This window comes from Eumetopias jubatus, unplaced genomic scaffold, assembly GCF_037043125.1.
Source record: "Eumetopias jubatus isolate StellerSeaLion01/CBP00866 unplaced genomic scaffold, mEumJub1_p1.0 scaffold_6, whole genome shotgun sequence".
NCBI lineage: Eukaryota > Metazoa > Chordata > Mammalia > Carnivora > Otariidae > Eumetopias > Eumetopias jubatus.
In genome coordinates, this window is record NW_028274812.1 from 120379021 (window position 1) to 120402350 (window position 23330).

The window sequence follows — 23330 nt, forward strand, 5'->3', positions numbered from 1 at the left end:
AACGGTCAAACTTTGAGGCAGCTTGTTAGAACAGATCACCGGGGTAAGCAAATTCCCTAAAACCACTACAGATCCCCGGGTACTGTACTGCTACAAGAGATTGCACACAACCAACCCGTCCCCAGAATCATTTCAGAAAAATTTTTTAATTCTTTTATTATTCTTTTTTAACAAACGGCCCCAGGGATAGGGGACCAGGGGAGGGGGGTGGAGGGGAAGCAAGGCCCCAGCCCCACAACCCCTCCCCACCCACCCCTTTCCCCCTTATATATTTATAATCTATATACAAGCCCCGGGGGGTGGGGGGCAAGGGGAACTCCCTCAGCGGGGTGGGGGCAACCCAGGCTCCTTGTCCCCTCGGGACCCAGGCTCCTCTGCCCGTCGGGAAGGCCCCTCTCGAGAAGGTGGCCCCGTCCGCTCCCAGGGCTTCGGCATCCAGCGCAGGGCATCCGGTGGGGAGGCCTGGGGGACAGTACACGGGCAAGGATAAGTCACACTGGAAGGCCAGGGATGGACAGACAGGAACTCAGGTGGTAACTCTCGGATTCAGACTTGGGGCCACAAGGCTCTCTCCCTTCACCTGCTGGTAGAGGTCGATGCGCTGGGTGCGGAAGACTCCGCTGTAGGTAGAAGGCGGGGCCTTGAGACGGGAATTCAGGCCCGAGAAAGACCTACGGGAGGAAGGCTGTTGAAGGCAAACCTGACACCTGCTCCCTGGTCCCCTGAGAATGCCATTAAGGCTGGGAAATCTGCATCCCCGCTCCCTCTTCTTGCCTTCCAGTTGGGGGAGTACGTGACGACCCGGGTCCCCCAAGGTTGCTGCTCAGTTTCCGATAATCCTGGAACGGCTTCAGTTCCACTGGGTGCAGCTGAAGGAAATAAATTCATGAGCCTCCTGCCTCTCACCCCAACTCCTGAGATCCTGAATCCCTACCCCAAGCTCTTGGAGATCCCCAGCCCTTCAGTTCCTGTACCTTACCTCTGCTCGCCCCAAGCTAGGGGGGAAAGGTCTGGCAGGTGAAGGCAGCACCCGAGTAGCAGGAGCAGGTGGGGGCCGCACAGCCAGGCTGGGGGGCTGCAGAGCAGGGCCCACAGGTAACAAAGAAAGGGGCGGTGGGGCAGGAGGTGGCGCTGGTGGCAGGGAGCCAAAGTTCACCACAGGCAGCTGTGAGTCCACCATGGGTAGAAGCATCTACAGGAAGAAATGGGGGGGGGGGGGGCAGGGAAGAAGGTCAGAACACCAGCAATACAGTTAAGACAAATAAAAAAGCCACAGAGGCTGGATAGAGAAATAAAATGAAGGACAAGAGGCATGACAAAAGGTACCTGCTGGGTAGGGGCCCCTGAGGGGAGGAAGCCACTTTGGCCACCAGGTTGCAGAAGGGTAGAATAAAAATCTGAGGGGGATGGCAGATCCTGGCGCATCTGTTGGGGACCACGGGGACCAATGTCAACTCCCCCAAAAGCATTCCCCTCCCTTCCAACTCCTGAAACATAGCACCTGCCCACCTCTCACCTGAAGCAAGGGTGGGTCGGGCAAAGGGCTGGGGCAGAAAGCTGGAGAGTAAAGGAAGGAAGGTGGAGGGTACAGGATTCCTCCAGCTGGCAACTTCCCCAGCTCTGTTGCTTGCAGTGCGGAGAAATCCAAAAACTGGCCCTTGACAGCTACCCCGGAAAGCAGTGCCGAGGGGGGCGCTGGGCCCGGGGGGAGGTACAGGGGCTGTGATCTGGAGAAGACCCAAAAAAAAAAAAAAATTAGATGCAGGGAGAGGAGTCAGGAAACCAGGATCATTTACTCCTTTGTTCTGAGCTAAGCCCACCAGCTTTGGTAGCTTTGAAACGTGTCTTCCCCCTTCCCTCCCACGGAAACCCTGTTCCCCCTTTCCTTCTGAGATCAACGGGCATCTAGTCTTACCTGTAAGGGTGAAGAGAGGGTGTCCCAGGGCGAAAACCTCCATTGTTGGGATGTAACTGGGAGTCTATGGCTCCCCCCGAGACCTGTGGGAGGGCAAGGCTGAAGAATTCCAGTTTTTCTGGTCAAGGAAAGATCGCCCACCCCACCTACTACAGTAAAAGCCAGGAGAAAAATGAAATCACAAATAATGATGGTTCACAACTACACAATTTGGAAAGGCTGGACGGTGAGGGATAGCAGGCAAAAGGGGGTCACGGGACAGGAAGCAGGACCTACCTGCGAACTGGGAGGCCCGGGGCTGCCGTAGAAGACCTCAGGGTACAAGCGCTGGCCTGAGGAGCTGGGCTCTGGGCCACAGTGCCCAGAACCCAGGTTCTTGGATTGTGGCTCAGCTGAGGCAGAAGCACTGGGGAGCAGCTCCCAGTCTCGGGATATGGGGATGGCCTGTGAAGAAACCTGGTCAGGAGCAGTGCTGACTTCCTGGACGTCCAGGTCACCCCCAGTCGTTTTCCCTAGAAACTGAAGGCCTTTCCACCGAACGCACTCACCTCAGTGACTGCTGCTAGCTCCTTCTCCGCTTTTAAACCGTCTCCAACCACTAAGCGCAGGTCCGAGTCCTGTGGTAGTGACGCAGCGGAGATCGACCTGTGACTCAAGATGTGCATCCCCCACATCCCACCTCCGGTCCTTCCCTTCCTCTCTGCCCACCGCGAGATACTCAGATCCTGCCCATGCACACCTTGTCACTGGTGCCAAACTGGACAGGGGGGCCTGGTCGATGAGATGGCCGGAGGGAGCCAGGCTCTGGGCCTCGGTCTGTCCGCGGCAATCGTTCTGTGCCAATCGGGCCGGGGGGCAGAGGCTGCTCCCGGGGCAGCTCCTGGTTGGGGAAGTAAAACGAAGCCCAAATGAAGGAATGCCCAGAACACACAGGCAAAGGGAAGGAGGACACAAATGTAGGGCCAAAGTCAGAACCCCAGAAACATTCCTCTTCTCTTTTTTTGCGTCTTTTACCTTTCTGTCCCCATCATGGGGAGCAGGTGGCCGTCTCCTAGGAGCTTCAGAGGGTTCAGAGCCAGGTGGACCCTCACCAGGAACAGCATTCAGGGGTGAGGGGCCTCCAGGCCGCTTGGGAGGCCCCTCTGCTGCCCCCTTGAGTCCTCCATCAGGGGAACTTCGCTGGCTGCAGGGACCTGACGACACCTGAGAGTCCCCACTCAGGTCCACCCCACTGTCAGACTGACTCATCTGAGAGGAGTGGAGAAACAATTAGTGAAATCAAGGTAGAAAGCACCCCAACACCTAGCTGATGCTCACAAATACACAAACTGAAGAAAGGAAAGAAACGGAAGTGAGTAGCCCCAGACAACCCAGAACAGGTGGGGAAGAATCCCAGCCCAGACACTCCCTCCCATCACTTACCTCTGTTCCAGCCACATCCTCAAAAGGGCTCAGGGGTTCCATCCAGGGCTCCACGGAGCCAGACCGGTAACTCTTCCGGCTAGTGGCTGGGAAGAGCACCAGAAAGCAGAGGTTGAGAGACTGTCCCGAGACCACCCTGCCCCCTCCGCCCTCTGACGTAGCTCTCCCCCATCCCCCCAGGCTTACTCACCAGTATGTAAACGGTTCCAGATGTGAGGGGTCAGGGCCTCAGTCCCTGCGTCTCTGCACTCTCCCTGGGGGCCTGGGCCCTCAGGCTTCGGGCCCAAGAATCCAGAGCTATGAGAAGGTGGCAAAGACTCCTACAGGTGAGAAAGACCAGAGGCAAAACACAAATGAGGTGCGAACTGGGGACTGGAAGAGACTGGGCCAGAGTGCGGCAAACAAGGTGACAGAAGGAAGACAGGCAGTGACTAATATTGAGAATTTGGGGACAGGACACAGTGATGAGAACAGGGAAATGGAGAAAATGTAAGCGAGAACCTTCAGGAGTAAGAGCAGTGAAGCACCGCCTCAAGCTCCATCCCTCACCTCCTGCAGCAGCTCTGGTTTTCTGGGAGGCCGCTCCCGCCGTTTTGGGGGGAAGGTATTAACCCCAGCAGAGTCCCGGGGAGTCCCGCTCACCCCCCGCACCATCAACCCTGGCTCCTCGAAGTGAGGGTCTAGGGAAAAGGGAAAATCCATCAGCCATCTGCTTTGCTCTATCACTGACCCTAGCTTTTCCTGTTAGCCCACCTCCCAGCCCGTCCCCCCCTGCTCAGTCAGACACCCATCAGGGCCCCCAAAGCCAGGACTCCTCTCTGCCACCTGACCTTCTCTGGGGATGGAGACATTCCCACCCTTAGCCCCTCCAGCTTACCCGAACTGACGCTGTTGGTGGTGGCGGCCCTCTGAGAGTCGTAGCGGGTTGGGGGCCGAGGGGAGGGGCCTTGAGGGGCTTGGGGAGGCCCAGCCTTGGGCCTCGAGTGCCCCCCTGGTGCAGCTGCACCCCCCTGGCGGCTGCTGAGCTGGGCCAGGGCCTGCTGGATGCCAGCGGGGTTGCTGTGGATAACCTGGTCCAGGCGGAAGACAGCAGAACTGCTGGGCGGTGGGGGGGGCAGAGGAAGCCCCGGTGGCCGCTCCTCAGGAGGTCGGCTGAAGAAAACAGAGCACCAGCTCCAATACTCCTGGAATTATTACCTTTCCCTACTGGTCCAATCCGCCACCCTCTCCCCCGTCCCTGTGAAAATCCAGGTGTTTCCAAGTAGGTCTAAGGAATTCTGGGTCTTTGAGGCGGAAAGCGAACAGAGAACGCATGCCTGCTCCCAGCTCCGCCGGTAACCACTTCCCAGTTCCCTTCCCCAGGCGGGGCTGTTCGGGGTCTAGCAGCCCCCGTGCCCTCAGACCTCCCCCTCCCCCACGCGACAGCCCGCCCTACCCACCTCCGGGTCTTCGGAGAGGGCCAGCTCCTCTTGTCCCCTCGGCCCGGGCCGGTCCTCCCTGCAGGTCCCCCGCCACCCCCGCCGCTGCCGCCGCCAGCCTTGCTGCCAGGGCCCGGACGCCGGTTCTGCCGTTCCATGCCTGGCCGCTGACTCGAGAAGCTCCGCTTGCTCAAATCCTTGGCCCTCTGGCTCAGCTCTCCGCGGGACATGGTTGAGATGCCTGGGCCAGCTCCACCACCGCCGCCCCCAGAAGTTCCCACAGCTTTGGGGGCCAGCAGCGCTGGTGGGGGAGCCTCCTTGTCCCCCCGGCGCTCACTGGCGAAGTCGCTGCTCTCTGATGCAGTCTCCCATTCCTCATTGGCTTGGTCGGAGTTCTGGTTTGACAGATCAGGAGATTTGGCAGCTGCCCGGCGAGGGGGTGGGGGCATGGACGCGGTCTCCTCTGCTCCAGAGGTGGCAGCTGGAACGGCTAGGGAAGAGGGCTTGCCCTCGGCCCCCCTGGCAGCATTCTCCCGTTCCTGTTTCAGCCTCCGGAACCGAGGCGGTTTGTCCTGCTGCTGAGCCCTCCCGTGCCGCCTCCGTCGGGGCCGCTCCCCATCTTCCACCCCCATGGCCACGCTGCCGCCCCCACTGCTGCCTCCCCGGGCCACGGGGGACAGAGGCCCTGGGATCAACTTCTCTTTCAAAGGCTCCTTACTGGGTGGCAAGGGAGCTGATGGAGGCTTCTTGGGAACCAGGGACTTGGTGGGAGGGCTCCAGCCTGGACAAACGGGTGGAGGAGGCCGCCCGCCCCCCCGGCCCCGGCGGGATGGCACTCCTCTGGGAGTGAAAACGCGCCCACCTCGGGCGGTGGAAAAGCGAGCTGGGGCTGGCGAAGGAGGGGCTCCTGATGGTGGAGGAGCAAGAGGTACTTGGGTGAGCACTCCTTCCTTGGGCGGGGGAGCCTCCTTGTCTGAGGGGGCCAAATCACTCTCATGGGTCTCACTGCCCGTTTCTGAGCCCCGCTGCCGGCGCCGCTTAGGGATTTCTTCGTACTCCGAACCCTCGCTTCGTGTCTCGCTGGCAGTGCGGCCTCGAGGTGCCGGGGGCTGGTTCGGTCCCCCTGCCCCGCCTGCACGCCCATCATCTCCCCGGAACTCTCGGTAACTGCGGAACTCTCGGCTCCGGGCTCCCCGCCCCCGGCCCCCATAGGTTCCCCGAAAACCCCTCCCTCTGGCAAAATACTCGCCCCGGCCCCGGCCCCGGCAAGAGGCGGGACCCACTCTTTCATAGGAGTAATCCCTCCGGAGCCTTGGGGCAGGGGAAAGATTCCCACTGGGTGGGGTCTCCCTGGGGACCCCCATCTTCCCCTTCACCGTCTTGAGGAGCTCTGGCTTTGGAGCCCTGGGGCTTTCATCGCCCTGCTCCAGTGGCTTGGGGGGCAGCTCTTCAGCTTTCGCAGGTGGTAGGGGCTTCTTTATAGGCCCAGCCCGGCGAGGAGGGGCCCCTGGTTCCTCTGGAGGGATCCCACGACGACTGCTGCCTGGGCGAGGGCCCCAGCGGGTCTCAGTGCGGCTCTCTCTGCGAGGTGGAGGGGGGCCTTGGCCTCCAACTGCACGGCTAGGCTTTCGGCCGGCTTCTGGCCCCGTCAGCTGTGGGGTCTCCTCCTTAGGCGTTTCCTTCTTGGGTGGCAGAGCTTGTATCTTGGTGGCTTCATCACTGCCTGGGGGCCAGGGGAGTGGACGGGGCCCTGGGGGAGCTGGTTCATCCAGAGGAAAGCGAGGGATCGGGGGCCCAGTGGCTCCATTCTCAGGAAAGCCTGGATAACTGGCCAAATAGGGTGGCGGGGGGGGTCCTGGAGGGGTCTCGCTCCTAAAAAGACAGAAAAAACTAGAAATTAAGTATCTTAGAATGATGAAGACAGGAACTAGGTGGAGAAAAAGACCCCACACTCCGTTACCTTCCCGACACTTCTCTTACATTTACTCCTGTCACCTCATCAGTAATCCAAAAAACCTTCTCTCCTAACCCAAGTCCTTTCACTGGCAAACGCACTCAGATCCACTACACAGACTCACCGCATCCCCTTGTCATCCTCATCGGCAGCCTGGCGCAGTGGGGAGGTAAGCGGGCGGGGATCGGTGGGTGTGGTGGTGAAGACATCTCCTACCCAGGCCAACTTTGGATCCACTGGTGGGGTGCCCCGATCCCGTAAGAGGGGAGGTGCATGGCGCTCAAACGGTTCTGAGCTTGAACCACCACTGTCTGAGCGCTCCCGGGGAACTAAGCCTGAGAAAACAAGAGGGATGAGAAAGCCAACCCTCTTCTATACGACAGGCCCTCCAGCTCAAAAAGCATCTCCCCATTCTACTTCTGTCAGTCATGTCGATGTCAACTCCTCTGTCTCTTATTCCTGGCAAGCCTGAGCCTGACACGCTCTCCTCAAAGAGTAATCTTATCCATATCCACTCAGCTCCCCTACGAATCGATGAACCCCCCCCACAAGTAAATCCTGGTCAATGAAAGACCACTCTTTCTTTCCTAAGGCCATTCCTGAAACGAAGAGTGCTCTCAGCGACACTAAGCACATACCCTCCGCCTCCTTCACCCATGACCCTTCATCCACGCAGCGAGATGCGTGTAGCCCTTTCCCAGGACTGCAGTGTCCCCTACCCGCCCCTCAAGGGCCCTTACCAGAGGGGTGCACACCAGGAGGATAGAAGTCCAGAGGGGGCCGGCCCTGGAGAAGCCGGGGGTCCACATAAGGAGGTATCATCATCCACCGGGGATCAAAGTTCATCGGGGGCATGGGTGGGGGCCGGCCCAGCGCACCTGGGTACAGGGCCTTGGGGGGCGGGGGCGGAGCCTGTGGAGCCGGCACCGCCCCCATGGTCACAGGCTGCGGTGGGGACGGTGGTACCGGAGCAGGTGGGGCGGAACCCTGTTGGTGCTGCTGCCACTGCTGCTGCTGCTTCAAAAGCTGCTCCTGGGGGAGGACAGCAGAGGGGCTGGGAGGCATCAGGGCCCCGGCCCTGCCCCCGCGGGCAACAAGGCCAGAAGCAAAGGTAACACGCACACGCGACAGACACTAGGACTGGATGGACACCTGTGTGACACACCAGAGACAGAAGCGGTAAAGGGACCCGGAAGGCACCTTCTGAACGGGGTGCATGGGGAAGCCAGGGAGGGAACTGCTCTTACCAGGGGAAAGCAGCTTCTCACCTGCTGCTGCCGCTGGAACCGTGGTGGCAACGACTTCTGATATTTAGGGTAGCCCAAGCCCTGGCTGGGGGGCTGCCGGGTGGGACCGACCCCATCACCCTTGGGTTCCACCTTTGGCGCCGGGGTCGTAGCAGGGGAGGGAACCTCTTCTGGTTGTTCAGAAGCCTCTTTTGAGGGCAGTTGGGGTTCCACTGCGTTGACAAAAAGATAATCATCAGACTGACCCAGTCCCCTGAGAGACCTGCCACGAACAGCCCCACATGCTCCGCTCACCTCCAGCACCCTCTGAAGCTAAGCGCTTACTTCAAGAGCCAATGATGGTGGTGCGAACTGCCCGTGAAACCACCAAAGCAACAGACCCTGTCTTCAGTCTCGCTCCTTGCTGAGTTTTCGGAAAGCACTTTCAGATTACTGCTTATCCCGGAGCTCCGAGAGGAAAACCTCCCCCACCTTAAGTACCCGCATGAGTAAAGGGACCCCTTTTGTCCTCCACCACTGACTACCCGATACACTAAAACCACTGCCTTCTGCGTTTCCTCTCATGCTTACCAGCCGTGCCCTCGGCCCCGAGAGAGAACTAGGATGCCCAGGCGTGCCCTGTCGCCATCTCCGTACCTGCGCTGGCTTCGAAGCTGCTGCCACCGGTGCCGCCAGTGCTGCCACCGCTGGCCGGCGTGGGAGCCGGAGCCGCACCTGCAGCGGGTGCGGGCTGGCCAGGAGGGGGCTGGCTTTGCTCTTCCGCTTCTTTTTCTGGTGTCGGGGCTGGTGCTGCTGGAGGAGCTGGAGGCGCAGAGAGTTCTTTGGGGACTACAGGTGGCGCAGCTGGGGCAGGAGGGGCAGCAGGTGGGCCAGCAGGCTCTGCTTTGAGCCGCTTGTCAGGCGCCCCAAACTTCTCATCAAGTCGCTTGAGCTTCTCGGCGCAGGCTGCCCGGCGCTCCTCCTGCATGCGACGCTCTTCCTCTTCTCGCCGGCGCCGCGCCCGCTCCACAGCCAGGGAGATCTCAGATGAAGATTGTTTTCGCCGCTGCCGCCAGGCCTCATCCTCGTCTTCGGGTGCTGGGGGCTTGCAGGGAGGGACCCCCCGATCCTGTCAATGGGCAGACCCCGCAGGGCCAGAGATGTTAGTCGTCAGATTTCTCGTCTGTTTCACAGACTGACCAACTCCAGCTGTGGGGGCAGGCACCGGCCTTGGGTTGGTAGCCTCTCTGGGTAGGGAAAAACTCATCCCAATCTTACTCGTTTCCTCTCTCCTTTCAGAGACCCGAACACCCAGGCCTCCTCGTTCTTCCTCACTAGCATCCCGGTTTCTTTTAACCCACACTCCCGTAACCAAAGATGTTCCAGAGATGCTCTGGATGCTTTTCAGAGATGCTCCACTGCTTTACACTTTCTGTAGCCCATTCCTGACCCTCCCCCCAGCTTCCTCTATTATTAGTGCTTCAACTTCTCAGCCGACACTCATCTCCCACAACTGACCCTTCTCAACCCCTCATTGTAGACACTCACTGGGTAGTCCCCAGGGGGGCCCCAGTTCCCAGCGGGGCCCCGGTGAGGTGGGGGTGGGGGAGGCTTTGGGGCAGGAGGCCCCGACTCTGTCTCTGGAGGCCGAGAGGTCTCTGCCCAGGCCGTCTTGGGAAGGGGCGGTTCGCTGCCGGGGGAGTTGCCCTTTTTGCCATCTGCTTCAGGGGGCCGTTCCTCACCAGCAGCTGATTGGGATTCCTTGCTGTGAGCAGACCAACAGTGGAATTAAAATCAGCTGAAAACCAACTCCTTTAAGAGAGGGTATTACTGCGAGAGAAACTGAGCCCCCTAACTCACTGGCCCTCAGCTCCCTCCTCATCGGAGTCTCGCCCGTCTTCCTCATCACTGAACTTGAGCTTTTCAGTGTAGTCGACCTCTTCGTGGGCCCCTGTGGGGAAAAATGAAAAGCGATAAAGCCAAGCATTCGGCTCTCCAACCTCAGATCACTTCTGGAACACACGAAGGAATCTGGTATTATGTGGTGCGATGCACTCCCAACACCAACCCGCCTCTGCGCGAAGCCACACAGTGAGTCTTGGCATTCCCACACCTCTCAGTTCTTTACCAGAACTTGGCTTTCCGCCATGTGTATGCCCTACCCTTCAGTGTCTCCCTTTCTCCCACACAATGTCTCCCACACAATCCCCTATTTATTCATCAAATTTTGACTTCTGAGACCAAAATGCTTCATCCTTCATATGCACTAACCTGCCCAACCATCATCATTCTCCTGGTCCAACTGGTCAAACTCTTTGAGGTTATCCTCTTTAAGAATTGAAGGCCGACCTACAGGCTCTACAAGGCGCATTGGCGGCCCTGAACCCCGAGGGCCCGCCACACGGGGGAAACGGCTGCATGTGAAAAGACAAATGGGAGAGGGTCAAAGATGGCATGCTGTCAAACCACATACAAGACTCAAGCCTCTGGGCCAGGAGACCATCTCCCTTTCTAAGAGGCTTCCCCTGTCCCCAACCAGAATCCAATCCCAGACCTGGATTACTCACCTGGGCCCATCAGGAGTAGGGTACCGGTAAGGCCCCTGGGGTCCATAGGGCGGAGGGAACGGGAGATATGGGGGATACATCTGCAAAATGGCCCAACAGCAGATGCTTAGAGGGACAAATATGCAACCAGCTCCCTAAACCTTTCGTCCTTCCCTCTATCACAGGCCCCTGCTTTCTTTCCGTCCCCTCCAAAGGCTAAGTCCTAGTTGCTAACTCTCTAGCTTCAAGTGCAACCACTCCAGAACAAGATACGCAAACTCACGAAGGGCGGCATCATTCCGCGGTAGGGAGGGAACTGGGGTGGGCCCGAAGGCTGTAGCGCCCCCCGGGGATCATGGCTGTGATGAAGTTTGGAGTCTGAGCCCTCCAGCTCATCAGGGCCACGCCCACCTCCGTCCCTCCAAGTTGTAGAATCTATATTTTGGAAAAGACAAAGAGGGAACATAACTAAAAATGATGGGGAAGAAGGTGAATAAGCCAGCACTTAGCTCTAAGATGGAGTAAGGTACTGTTCTGGCCAAAACATAACCAACCACTCACTCACCCACTCAACGCACAAGGGGCAACCACTTACTTTGGGGGCGGAGGCTTGGTCCGGGCCCAGACGACTGTTCGGCAGACTCCCTTTCCTTGGCAGCCTTGTCCTGGTCGCCAGCCGCCTGCAGGGTCGGAAATTCCTCTCGAGAGAATCGTGACAGTAGGCTTGATGCCCTTCCACCTGTTGGGGTGCAGAGTAGCAGACCAAAAAATACCAAAAAGCCGTATTTACTGAGAATGTACCACAAAAATCAAAGGCTGTGATAATACCAGACCATCAAATTCCTGCTTTCAAACTCATCCCCTATACACTGTGTACTCATTTCCCAATAAACAAGGTCAGTCCTGGGACACCCCGTCAGCCTCACGTAAGACAGAAACGAACTTGCTCATGTAGCCCATGAAACTGAATGTGGGGCCCAAAATTTAGCCATTGAGAACCAAGAACACTTTGCTAAAGATATAGTGTAGGGCTCCTGCCTATCACAGCGCGCAGAGCAAGCTCTCCAAGCAGCCCTGCACTCACCATCTCCATGTGCTCCATGGGTGACGCTGGCTTGTGCCCAGGACTTTACCCCGCTTGGAACCGAAGGAGTGTTCTGGGAAAGCAGAGAAATAATAAATGGTGCTGCGGGTGGTAGAACTACAAACCATTCTTGCTCCCAGCCCTTCAATACCATCCAGTTCTTCCCATACCTCGGGGGCTGCTGGGGGTCGTTTCTGTTGGTTGGAGGCAGGCGTCTGTGAAGCCGGCAGTGGCTGCGATTCCGGCGGCTGAGCGGTTGAGGCATCGGAACTAAGGGAATGGTAGAACAGGAAGGTTATCTAGGACCTGAGATGCCTCCCCTACTTGTCCAATTGGTGGAAGACAGGAAGTGAACCCAAGCCCATTTGTTACCATTCACAAGTACTTGTGACAAAATACCATAACTTAGTCACCCCGTGTACGCTGTCACCTGTTTGTTGATCCCTTCCTTCTACCTTCTACAGAAAGCTAAAAGTGTCATTCCTTAGTCCTCTGACAGGAGTCCTGGAATAACCAAGACAGACCGAGGCTTCCCTCGGTCTCTGGATCTTATGTGGCTGGGCTAGACCAAGCCCCAAACCATCCTGAAGTTCGAAGTTAAAATGGTCATCACTCAAGGTCCCCCAGACCTCTGTCTACCTCTTGGGGTCGGACTGCTCCTGTTTGCTTGCCCATCCTGTTCCGTCTTTCGGCACTAATGAGACGTTGGGGTCATTGCCTTTGTTCTCGGCTTTCAGGCTTGGAAGGTTGGCTGGGGGTGGCATACGCCGGGCAATGGCAACTTTCCCGAGACTCTGCAGGCCATGGCGAGGGGCAACTGGAGAAAAGATGGGAGGGTGAAGAACGCCCCACGTGGGTGATCGGACAGCTTCCTACCCTAGGCCCCATTTGTACCTCCTCAATGTCTTATTACCAAACTTCTTTCAGAAACCACTCCTTCCTCTGCCCTCAGCAATCTCTGAAATTCCACTGCAAACACTAAGATGCATTACACTTGATGCTTCTTTGTTGGATGGTTCATCTTGAGCCTGCAGGGAGCAAGCTGGCCCCAGACTTCTCCAAATCCACATTTCTTTGCCTCCAATTCTTACGTGTCCAAAGACAGGGAACTACAGACACGCCTTTGTAGGAGGGTCACTGGTGTTCATCCAAAGCCCAACGTTCCCTATGGGACCCAAGATAAAGCTAGGAGTCTCTAGTGTTCCTCTGGTCTTTTGATTCTCGTACTATAACCATTTCCCTTCAAAGAGCTTTAAAATGTATGCCCCATTCATGCCCAGCCTCTAGAAATTAGGAACATCTTGGCAGGACCCTCACCAGCGGGTTTCTGGATCTCTAAGGACTTGCCCTTATACGTATCAAACAGGTTGAGCGAGGAATACTTCTTTCCATCCTTCCCCTTGGCAGTCGGCCCCGAGCGATCGGACATTGCGCTGGAAGCTCATTGAGTACGTTGGGTCCTGCAGGCACCTCCCCCAAAACGTGCCGGAGCCTGTGGGCCAGACACCAAAGTGTTTCAGTCTCTGCTCCCTAGATGCTCCTTTGCATTTTCGTTAGGGGCCCAGATACTTGGCCCTCTGATGTCTTTTCCTCCAGCCTATTCAAACTCTCTGTCCCTTTAAGCAACTCCCACAGAGCCCAAGTGCCATGGTCCTTCTTTCCCCCAGACACCTCTTGCCAAGGAAATCCAAATAACAAATCTGGTATGCTCCTAGTAGTAGAAACATACTTCCTTTTGTGCCAGTCTACAAAGGGTAGCCGCTTCTTCACTATCCCAAGTAATAATCTCTTCCCCCTCCACAAAAAGCATTCCAGAGATGTACGATAAAACATGGCAAGTCCCAGCCCCAGAGAAAACCAGAGAGAGGCAGACAGCTCCATCCTGCATGAAACAGAGCTTTAAATCCCTGACTTATTAGACACCAGCTCCCTAACCGTGCCCCAGGTTCCTTTCCCAGCAGTCTCGCTCCCATCTGGGGAGGTTTACACGAAGGTATGCCGGGAGTTTAACGATTTTATGAGCTTCCTCAGCCAGACTAGGGTCTGGTGCCAGGTTAATTCCTCATGGAATTGCGGCTTTACATACTCCCAGGCTACAGACCCCAAGCATTTGGAATATTCACCCCATTTTTTCCTACACTTGCCCCCATCCCAGCTCCTGGAAAAAAAAAATCTGGTCTTCAGATGAAAACACTGGTGGGCTCTGGCTTACCCTATGCGGATATGAGAAAAACAAAACATTATGGAGCCACCTCAAGTACACTCTGTAACCACGGGGCCAAAGCCAGAACCAACTTCATTTTCCTATTCTCAGTAAGAACAGTCATCAGCAGTCATTTCTTTCCCCAATATCCCTTCCTCCCCAAGCAGGCCAAACTCTGCATCGTCAGTTGGTTCCTGAGTGACCAGGCATTCATTTGTAGGAAGGAATGGCGTACAGGAAAGAGATGGGAGGTGGTGGGAAATCCAGGCAGGCCCACGATAAAAACTGGGTAAAATCAGGATGAAAAGCACGGAAAACTTTAAAGACAGGTAAGATGAAAAAGTGGGGTTGCCCTGTAGGTGTTTAAAGACTCCAATCTTTGAAAAATAAATAAATGAAGAAAAAGGGAATAGACAAATGTGGAGTAACACTAATAAAAGAGGATCAACACGAAAGCAGCTGGGAAATAATACATTCAACCAGAAATGGTAAAGAAAAGATACAGAGCAAAGGAAGAGGGCAATGTCAAGAGACCCAAGAAAAAAAGGGGGGGGTTGAGACAGAGGAGAAATAGGAAAAATGAAAAAGCAGAGAAAGACTGAGGAACGTAGAAAGCAAAAATGTAGGGTAAAAGCAGGGTTCCAGGGTGGGAGTGACTCGACGCGAAGAGGGGCGTCAAGAATGGCAAACCCGAGCACTAGGTGATGGGAGGGTGGCCCAATATGGAGGAAAGGAGACTCTCCGAGGATCGGCGGGCGCGGCCCACCCCAGACTGGCGGCGGGGAAGGGGACCCACAGATTGGGGTGAAGAGGCCAAGAGCGCAGCTGAGGTTGGGGAGTTAGGGGCCCAGGAGAGGGGGTCGCCCCATAAAGCCAGGAATGTGGATGGTTAGGGGCAGGCCACAGACTCTGTGTGAGGGGCTGGAGGTGCGGGTACCAAGCTAGGGTATCAGAGGGGGAGGGGCAGTCAGGCCCCGGCAGCAGGAGGACAAAATGGCGGCGGCTAATGGCAGCTTCTCCTCCCCCCGGCCCGCCGCCGCCGCCGCCGCCGGCGCCGCCACCACCGCTCCCGCGCCGGAAAAGGGCGTTAGCACTCGGCTCCCCAGACTCACCTGGCCGGGTGCGCGGGGGTCCGGGACCGGGGCCTAGGGGCTCCCCGAGGTGGGATGGCGGTGGGGCGGGGGCGGATGGCGGCGGATGGCGCCGGGTTCGGCTCCTCCCGTCTCCCTCGCTCACTCCGCGGCTGGGCTCCGACTAACGGCCCATCCGGGCAACCGCCGCCCCCGGGAGCAGCCCCCCCACCTCCCGCCTCCCTCAGCGCATGACACGCCCCCTGATTTGCATAAAGGGCGGGGCACCGTCTACCCTATCCCTCTTTACTTCGAGGGCTGTCCTTATTTAAAAAAAAAAAGCAGGGCGTGCGGAGCAGGCATAGGTTCTTTGCATAAAGAGGAGGGACTTTCAGGCGCTAGGACGCCGGTTGGCTGAAGAGACGCGCCCCCGGCGTCGGCCGTTAAGACGCGTAGAGGGGGCGGGAATGCAGTGCCTGTCGGCCGGGCGGTTAGGGCGCAGAATTTGTACGACTAATGGGGGGCGGGGGGAAGGGGCGGAGCGTGCGTCGTGCGTTCGTGGAAAGATGAGAGCGGAGAGACGTAGGGACGCGGAGAGTGGAAGGAAACGATGCAAGACTGGCAGTGCTTTCAGCGAGGATGGAGCGAGAGCACGGGGCGGAAGGGGTTAGCTGCCGGGGGGCGGGGCTTACGTAACCAGGGAAGAGTCCCGACTCACGCGTCCATTCGCCAGAGGTGAAAGCACCAAAGAGGCGGGGCCTTCTAGTTATTAAATCACGTCATGCAAATGAAGTGGATAGACAGGCCAATCCTGGGGTCCAGGGGAGTGTATCGTCGGCCCCGTGCAGTGTAGGCATTCTTTTGCTAGTTCTATTTATTTGCATAATACATGCAAATCGTTTGAACAAAGATAGGGTAGGAATGACCTCTTCGATCAACATATCGGCAACCAATGACTAAGACATTTAATTTTATAACCTATAATTTTCATGAATATATTTGTATATCTGATACTATTGGCGGTTTGTATTCTCTTCACAATGGGTTTCATTCTGCGAAATGTGGTACTAGTTCCCTCCTTTGTCTCCTATTACTGTGCTCCTGTCAGACCGGCTACCCGTTCAGCAAATCATTCGACAACTGTTTCGAAGGCGTGAGAGATATCCACAATATATTGTGAAAGTAGAGGGATAAAATCAGATCCTGCCTGAGGAAGTTCAGAAATGCTTCTAGAAAAACGTGGATCTTTTTAGATGTGAAGAACTAGTTAGGATTTAGCCAAGTTTGAGGAGAGGGTGCACAGCTCAGGCCCAGTGAACTCATGAGCAGAGACATGGTTTTAGGGATCCGTGCCTCTCACTTGTTGTGACTAAAGAGACTGCTTGTCCATTATGGAAAATGAGATCAGAAAAATTAGCAAGAATCCGGGCGCCTGGGTGGCTCAGATGGTTAAGCGTCTGCCTTCAGCTCAGGGTCATGATCCCAGAGTCTTGGGATCGAGTCCCGTATCGGGCTCCCTGCTCCTTGGGAGCCTGCTTCTCCCTCTGCCTCTCTCTCTCTCTCTCTCTCTCTCTCATAAATAAATAAATAAAATCCTAAAAAAAAAGAAAAAGAAAAATTAGCAAGAATCCGATAACAGTTTTATCCTGAGGCACATTAAGATAGTTGAGATGACTTCAGTTCTTAAGCATTCAAAATGATTCTCTTGTCCCCCTCTCCCTGGTCACCTGCCACAGCAAAATTTCTTGGAAGAGTTATCCATATTCACTGTCACCAATTTCCCTCCTGTCATTCATTCTTTTTTTTTAAGATTTTACCCATTTATTTGAGAGAGAGAATGAGAGAGAGAGAGAGCACGAGAGGGAAGAGGGTCAGAAGGAGAAGCAGACCCCCCGCTGAGCAGGGAGCCTGACCACGCAAGACTCGATCCCGGGATTCCAGAATCATGACCTGAGCCGAAGGCAGTCGCTTAACCAACTGAGCCACCCAGGCACCCTCCTGTCATTCATTCTTAAACCAACTCCAGTCAAGCCTTTACCCCAATCTTTTACCCAGCGTGCGTGTATCAAGGACATAAGTCTCATGACTTGAAATAGCATTCATGTGCTGATGACTCCCAAATGCAGACCTCTCTCCCAAACTCCAGACGGATACACAGCTATGTACTTGACATCTCCTCTTGGTTATCTAACCGATCATTTCAAATTCAGTATGTCCAACACCAAACATTTGATCTCCAGACCCTCAAAATTTGCTCTCTTCACAGCCTTCATCATCTCAGTTGGTGGCAATTTAAAAATTATAGTTAACCTAAAAACCCTGGAATCCTCATGGACTCCCTTCTTTATTTCACTCCCCACTTTCAAGCAGAGAGGAACTCCTGTCTTGAGAAAATATCCAGAATCCAGAATCCAGCCAATTCACTTACACTGCTTCCACCTTGATCTCTCACCTGGGTTACAGCTACAGCCTCCTAACTTATCTTTAGTCTACCCCTGCCCCTACTGCAGCCAGAGTGGGCCTTTTCTCAAAGGAGGCCTCAAAAGGAATCCCTTGCTCAAAGTCCTACAATGCATCTCAGTTTCTCTCAAAGTCCTTAGAGTGGCCTACAAGACCCTAAATGACTTGACCTCGTGATTTTATCACTTGCCCTACTTCTACCAGGCATGTCTCACCTTGGAGCCCTTTTGCTTCTCTTTTCCTTGCCAAGCTGACTCTTCCCACAGAAACCCACATTGCTCATTCCTTTACCTCCATGAGGTCTTTGTTCAATGCTGGTCCTCTTCTCAATGAGGCATACCCTGATGACACATTCAAAATTTTAATCTTCCCGGGGCGCCTGGGTGGCTCAGTTGGTTAAGCAACTGCCTTCGGCTCAGGTCATGATCCTGGAGTCCCGGGATCGAGTCCTGCATCGGGCTCCCTGCTCAGCAGGGAGTCTGCTTCTCCCTCTGACCCTCTCTCCTCTAATGCTGTCTCTCTCATTCTCTCCCTCTTAAATAAATAAAGAAAATCTTTTAAAATAAAAAAAATTTTTAATCTTCCCTGACCATCCTGTTACCCCTGATCCCCTTTAACTTGCTCTACTTTTTCTTCTAACATCATATAAATTTTAAATTATATTTATTGTTTGTTGTCTGTCCTCCTCCCACACCATTTTCCACAACAGAATGTAAACTTCACAATGGCAAGGATCATTGTTTGGTTGACTCTTATATCCCAACCACCTAGAATAGGGAATGGTACAAGGTTGATGGCCAATAAATTATTTTTATATTTTTTTAAAGATTTTATTTATTTATTTGACAAAGAGAGAGAGAGAGAGGGAGCACAGGAGCAGGGGGAGGGGCAGACAGAGGGAGAAGCAGGCTCCCCGCTGAACAGGGAGCCCCATGCGGGGCTTGATCCCAAGATCCTGGGATCATGACCTAAGCCGAAGGCAGACGCTTAACTGACTGAGTCACCCAGGCGCCACCCCGCCCAATGATTTTTTAAGTCTTTTTATCAAAGCATACTATATTTATTTATTTTTGATGAATTTTCACAAACTGAGCAGAACATGTAGCCAAAAATAAAACTTTAGCGCCACGGAAGCTGCTAGAGGGCCTCTTCCAATCATTGCCCTCCCCCAAGACTTACTACTATCCTGACTTATAACAACATATATTAGTTTTACCCTTTTTTGTACTTTATACAGATGGAATTATACAGTAAGAGTTTTCCTGTGTCTGTCTTCTTTTGCTCAACATTATGTTGAAGAAGTTCATCCACATTGTTGCATGTAGTTGTGGTTTGTTCGTTCTTGTTGCTGTAAAATAATAGTCCAATGTATGAATAGAACCCAATTTATTTATCCTGAATGAACGAATTATTTAAGCTCCCGCTCCTTTGTATCCTCCTCGATGTCACCAGAGTTGTTGCAAAGATTAAGAGAATTAGTACACAGAAAGCATTTAGGATAGTATACAGTGGGTGCTCAATAAGTTTAGCTATTGATTTTGTTATGTTCAGATATTTTATCCAACTTGCAGTGATCTCTTCCTCATCTGAAGCCCCATACGTTTACTGTAGCACTCTTTAAGAGGCCAACCTAGCTTCACCACTGGGAAGAGCCAACACTCCTGTTCTCAGTACATGAAATAAGCTGGTGGGGGGGCACTAATTGGATTATCTCTCCCCAGAAAGTCAGGAAATCTGAAATAGTGGCCGGAGTCTGGGGATTGCTAGAGTTAACACTCATCTGGACCTGTTGGAGGAAAGGTCCAGGAACAGCCTCACTGAAGACTTGGGAACTCTGTGATTTGTTCTCTCCCTGGGATTGGCTTTTTTTTTTTTAAGATTTTATTTATTTGACAGTGAGAGAGGGAACACAAGCAGGGGGAGTGGGAGAGGGAGAAGCAGGCTTCCCACTGAGCAGGGAGCACGATGTGGGGCTCGATCCCAGGACCCTGGGACCATGACCTGAGTCGAAGGCAGACGCCCAACAACTGAGCCACCCAGGCTCCCCCGGGATTGACTTTTTAATCCTTTCTGCCATCCAAGTATTCTGTATCCCCAGTATCTGTCCTCAATATCCTCCAAATAGAAGCTCCCTTTCTCTTCATTAGAGTCAGTTTCTGCAGCTTGTCCCCTAAAAGGACCTCAATGACTCATTTAATGCTTAACTTATCAGGACTTACAGTTTTCTGAATCCTTTACTCTATTCAGTAACATCAGTTCTTTTATCCATCCATCTATCCATCCATCCATTCAATTTTTAAACATTATTGAGGGCTTATGATATGCCAGGCGCTGTGAGGTAGATCATATTATCCCTACTTTCTGATGAAAGACTCAGAGAGTCTTAGTGATTTGTTAGGTAACAAAGACTAGTGATGGAGAATATTGGTTTAAGATAATCCTTGCTTGGGGCCCCTTGCTGGCTCAGTCAATAGAGCATGTGACTCTTGATCTCTCGGGGTTGTGAGTTGGAGCTTCACACTGGGTGTAGAGATTACTTAAAAAAAGTAAAATCTTAAAAAATAAAAAAAGATTATCCTTGCTCTTCCCCATGGGCCTGGGTGGTGTTTTTTCTGTCTGTACATGTCTTTTTGTCCCATCTAAATTCCTTGAGATCAAGGCTATCATATATCTGGAATCTGCCTTGAAGTCCAAAACCATCTGCTGTAGTTGACACATTACAAAATTGTGGATGGATTGCTCATATGGGCAAATCCTTGCTGCCCTTCCCTCAAAGATGTTCACTTCTTCCCAAACCCAGGAAAAAAATTCCCCCCAAACAGAGACCAAGCTGACTTGATCTGGAGAAGGATAGTTTATTTAATTTAGTGTACCTCTGGCTCATAATTCTGTGTCCTTTTTCCATGTTGGGATCATTAGAATCCCCATCAATCTCACAACATTCCCCTACCACAAATTAGGGCAACTCAGAGATATTTTTCTTGGTTGGGGGACCTGCTGGCTTCTCCTGTTCTCTCGCTTTCTCCTCATACATCAGGATCCTGGTTGAGATGGGAAGAGACAGAGGGATCAGGGGACAGTCTTCTTGAGAGAATAAATCTTAGGCTGCTGTGAAAGTCTGGAAGAGGACAGGCGTTATTATGGTGGGAGGAGGAGGAAGAAGAGCAGGGATGGCCATGCTGGGGGCTGTAGGGACCAGAACAATGGATAGGGATAGGAACTTGGAAGGGTCCCTCAAAGAAGGGAAGAAATAGATGCTGAATAATGTGCAGGTGAGCCTGGGGATGGGGGTAGGGTTGAGGAGAAAACAGGTAAGCATAGGAAAGATTGGCACTGGACCCTCACATTTTTAAGATGGCAGATCTCTTGCCCAGCATCATCTTGAGGAAGTCAGAGTAGCTGAAAGTCTCCCCAGAGCCGCCGGACACCTCCCTGATTAATTTCTTGAGCTCCAGGTGGGTCTTGGGGACCCCCAGTTTCTCCAGCATCCGCTTCAAGGACATGATATCTAGAGGCAGAGGAGGGGGGTGAGAAAAGGGGAGCCTCTCTCTCTCTGTCTTCACCTTCCCATTCCCATTCTAGTCCCTCCTACTCTTGTAGCTGGGCCCTCTCCCAAACCACTGGGAATGGAGCATGGTAGGAGAGACCTCCCTCTTCCTGGGTCTGCACACCCCCCCCATCACCCTTTTCTCACCGATATCTCCGTTTCCATTCAGGTCAAACTCCATGTATTTCTCTGAGTGAGAGGAGAAAGCAGGGTAAGCGCTGGCTGGAGGGTCCCAGGCTGGGGCAGGGCAGGGGCTTGAGAAAAGGGCCGCTGACCAAGTGCTAGGTGGGGAAGATGTGGAAAGGGGAGGTGGGGCAAGCAGAGGAAGTGTGGGTTGGGTTGAGGCACCCTGTTAAAGTGTAGGGAACCAGAGAGGGTGCTGAGAGGGGCAGCCCAAGGAAAGAGACTACAACCAGGGGGAACAATAGAGGCAGCCTCCCTTTTTTCCACCACACATGTAGACTCTGCGTCTTTGAGGTCCTTTCTCTGTTCTTGAGGAAATCCTGCCCTCCTCACTCCCCATCTGCCCCTACAGTTTTCCCCTCACTCTTGAAGGTTTCCAGTTTGGAGGGCAGATCCTCATCACTGCTATATTTGGGATCATCCAGGAACTGCTGTGGGGAGAAAGCAAGAGCCAGGATAGTTCCCCCTGGTCCAGGGGCCCCTTCCCCGCAGGCCCTGCCCCTCAGATCTTCCTTTTACCTTGTTGATTTCATCGAGTCTCTCTTCCTGCTGGGCCTTCAGCAGCCCGAAGGCTTTTCCTCCTGAGGGGGCACAGAGGTTAATGTTTCTTCACCCCCCATTACTCTTCTTTCCCCCACACCAGCCCAGGGTCATCACAGTTCTGCCCTGCTAGACCTGCTCACCACCTCCTAGCCCTGCCCAGGTCTGTCCGTCTCCTTGCTCCCATTTTAGGCTCTGCCTCTTCTACCTTCCTTACCCTGTAAATCCCTGGTTTGGCTCATAGCTCAGCAGATGTTGATGGAGAGACTGGTAGATAGTTGGTTAGAGATGGAGCTGGTGCTCTCTCGGTCTGCCGGCTCTCCTCTCCCATCAGCCTCCTCGGAGGCCTCCCTCCTAAACTTCCTCTTTCCCCTCATTCCCTCCTCCTCCAGTCTCAGGCCTCACTTCCCCTCAGCTTCTGCTGACATGAGCACCCCAGGAGGAAGGGGCCGGTGGCTCTAGGATTGAGATGAGAAAATAACATTTTCCCAAATTCCTCTTAAGGAGAGCCCAGTCTAGGGGTGCCTGCGTGGCTCAGTCATTAAGCGTCTGCCTTTGGCTCAGGTAGTGATCCCGGAGTCCTGGGATGGAGCCCCACATCGGTCTCTCTGCTCAGCAGGAAGCCTGCTTCTCCCTCTCCCAGTACCCCCTACTCGTGTTCCCTCTCTCGCTGTGTCTCTCTCTGTCAAATAAATAAATAAATAAATAAATAAATAAATAAAATCTTTAAAAAAAGAAAGAGAGCCCAGTCTGTGCAGGAAGAAGCCACTGGAGGTATGGGGGAGGGCTATTTACTCTCAGGAACAAATAAATGGTCTTTGAACAGGTGCAGAGGGTCAGGTAAATAAATCTTAAGACTTGCATTTTGTCGGATGTCATGAGTCTGGGCACGCAGGTTTGGATACATAGCCGAGGAAGGGCTGACTGGATTTTTCTACACTGTGAATGGGAGAAAAATCTCAAGTCCACCGGCAGCTCTAAAAGGACAGCAAGATGGCATAGGGTCGAAAAGGGAGAGAAGCTTCACTCCCAGTCTGGCAGCTCCACAGAGGCACTTGGAAATATGGCAATGCCTAACACATGAATTGTATTTGTTCGCTTTAGGATGTGCAATGTAACCCATTCATCTTATCTCCCTTGAAATATTTAGTGAAATCTACAGAGCTCAGGAATTTTTTTTAAAGATTTTTTTAAAAGATTTTTATTTATTCATTTGAGACACAGAGATACAGAGAGAGAGAAAGAGCATGAGCAGGGGGAGAGGCAGAGGGAGAGGGAGAAGCAGGCTCCCCGCTGAGCCAGGAGCCCGACGTGGGGCTCTGGGACCATGACCCGAGCCAAAGGCAGACGCTTAACCATCTGAGCCGTTGAGGCGCCCCAGGAATTTGTGAATTTAAGTAGATTCTTTGGAGGAACTGAAAGTGGTGCTGAGAGAGACGGTATTTGTGGACACAAGAGCCAGGGGGTGAAGCCCACATTAGGGGTGTGTGTTTGTGTGCGTAATCGGGGCCAGTCACCGTGGGTTCAATAGGGTGGGTAAGTAGCCTCTAATAAATGTCTCCCCCACACATAGCCTTTTCCCTTTTTTTCGTTGTATGGGTAGTTGCTTCCCGGGGGGGGGGGGGGCGGTGAGGCTAGTAGGTTCCAGAACCTCACTGAGACATTTTTGTTCAAACTCCCCACCATTTTTGTTCAAACCTCCCAAACTCTGGGTGGTTCAGTCAGTTGATTGTCTTGACTCTTGGTTTCTCAGCGTTGTGAA

General features: G+C 53.8%; 2 protein-coding genes and 1 non-coding gene across 6 annotated transcripts; all 3 read right to left on the reverse strand.

Moving 5' to 3' along the window:
• Positions 1-127: 127 nt before the first annotated feature.
• Positions 128-15057, reverse strand: PRRC2A (proline rich coiled-coil 2A). Its single transcript, XM_028120553.2, has 31 exons — positions 14881-15057; positions 12883-13057; positions 12205-12382; positions 11736-11835; positions 11566-11638; positions 11077-11220; positions 10765-10916; positions 10503-10582; positions 10207-10349; positions 9796-9886; positions 9484-9700; positions 8593-9064; positions 7978-8168; positions 7450-7741; positions 6834-7044; positions 4777-6627; positions 4215-4489; positions 3887-4017; positions 3528-3657; positions 3338-3423; positions 2930-3163; positions 2655-2795; positions 2464-2532; positions 2192-2359; positions 1916-1998; positions 1517-1727; positions 1327-1425; positions 980-1192; positions 775-869; positions 581-671; positions 128-462 (listed from the first exon to the last, which is right to left on the reverse strand). Exons 2-31 carry the CDS (start codon positions 12992-12994, stop codon positions 322-324), a joined length of 6474 nt encoding a protein of 2157 aa, XP_027976354.1. The 5' UTR covers positions 12995-13057; positions 14881-15057; the 3' UTR covers positions 128-321.
• LOC114222291 (small nucleolar RNA SNORA38) lies at positions 12569-12699 on the reverse strand. Its single transcript, XR_003611903.1, has one exon. It is a non-coding gene; the product is annotated as a small nucleolar RNA SNORA38 (small nucleolar RNA).
• A 3271-nt stretch (positions 15058-18328) lies between the features above and the next one.
• AIF1 (allograft inflammatory factor 1) lies at positions 18329-21928 on the reverse strand. 4 transcript variants are annotated; one of them, XM_028120708.2, is made up of 6 exons: positions 21786-21928; positions 21548-21609; positions 21393-21456; positions 20993-21034; positions 20644-20806; positions 18329-18646 (listed from the first exon to the last, which is right to left on the reverse strand). In XM_028120708.2, the coding sequence occupies exons 1-6, from the start codon at positions 21808-21810 to the stop codon at positions 18511-18513; spliced, it is 492 nt and encodes a 163-aa protein (XP_027976509.1). In that variant the 5' UTR covers positions 21811-21928; the 3' UTR covers positions 18329-18510. The 4 variants fall into 4 exon arrangements, with proteins under 4 accessions (XP_027976509.1, XP_027976508.1, XP_027976510.1 ...); XM_028120707.2 differs by having other exon boundaries at positions 18335-18646; positions 21393-21459; XM_028120709.2 differs by lacking the exon at positions 18329-18646 and adding an exon at positions 20134-20339 and having other exon boundaries at positions 21393-21459.
• Positions 21929-23330: the final 1402 nt, after the last annotated feature.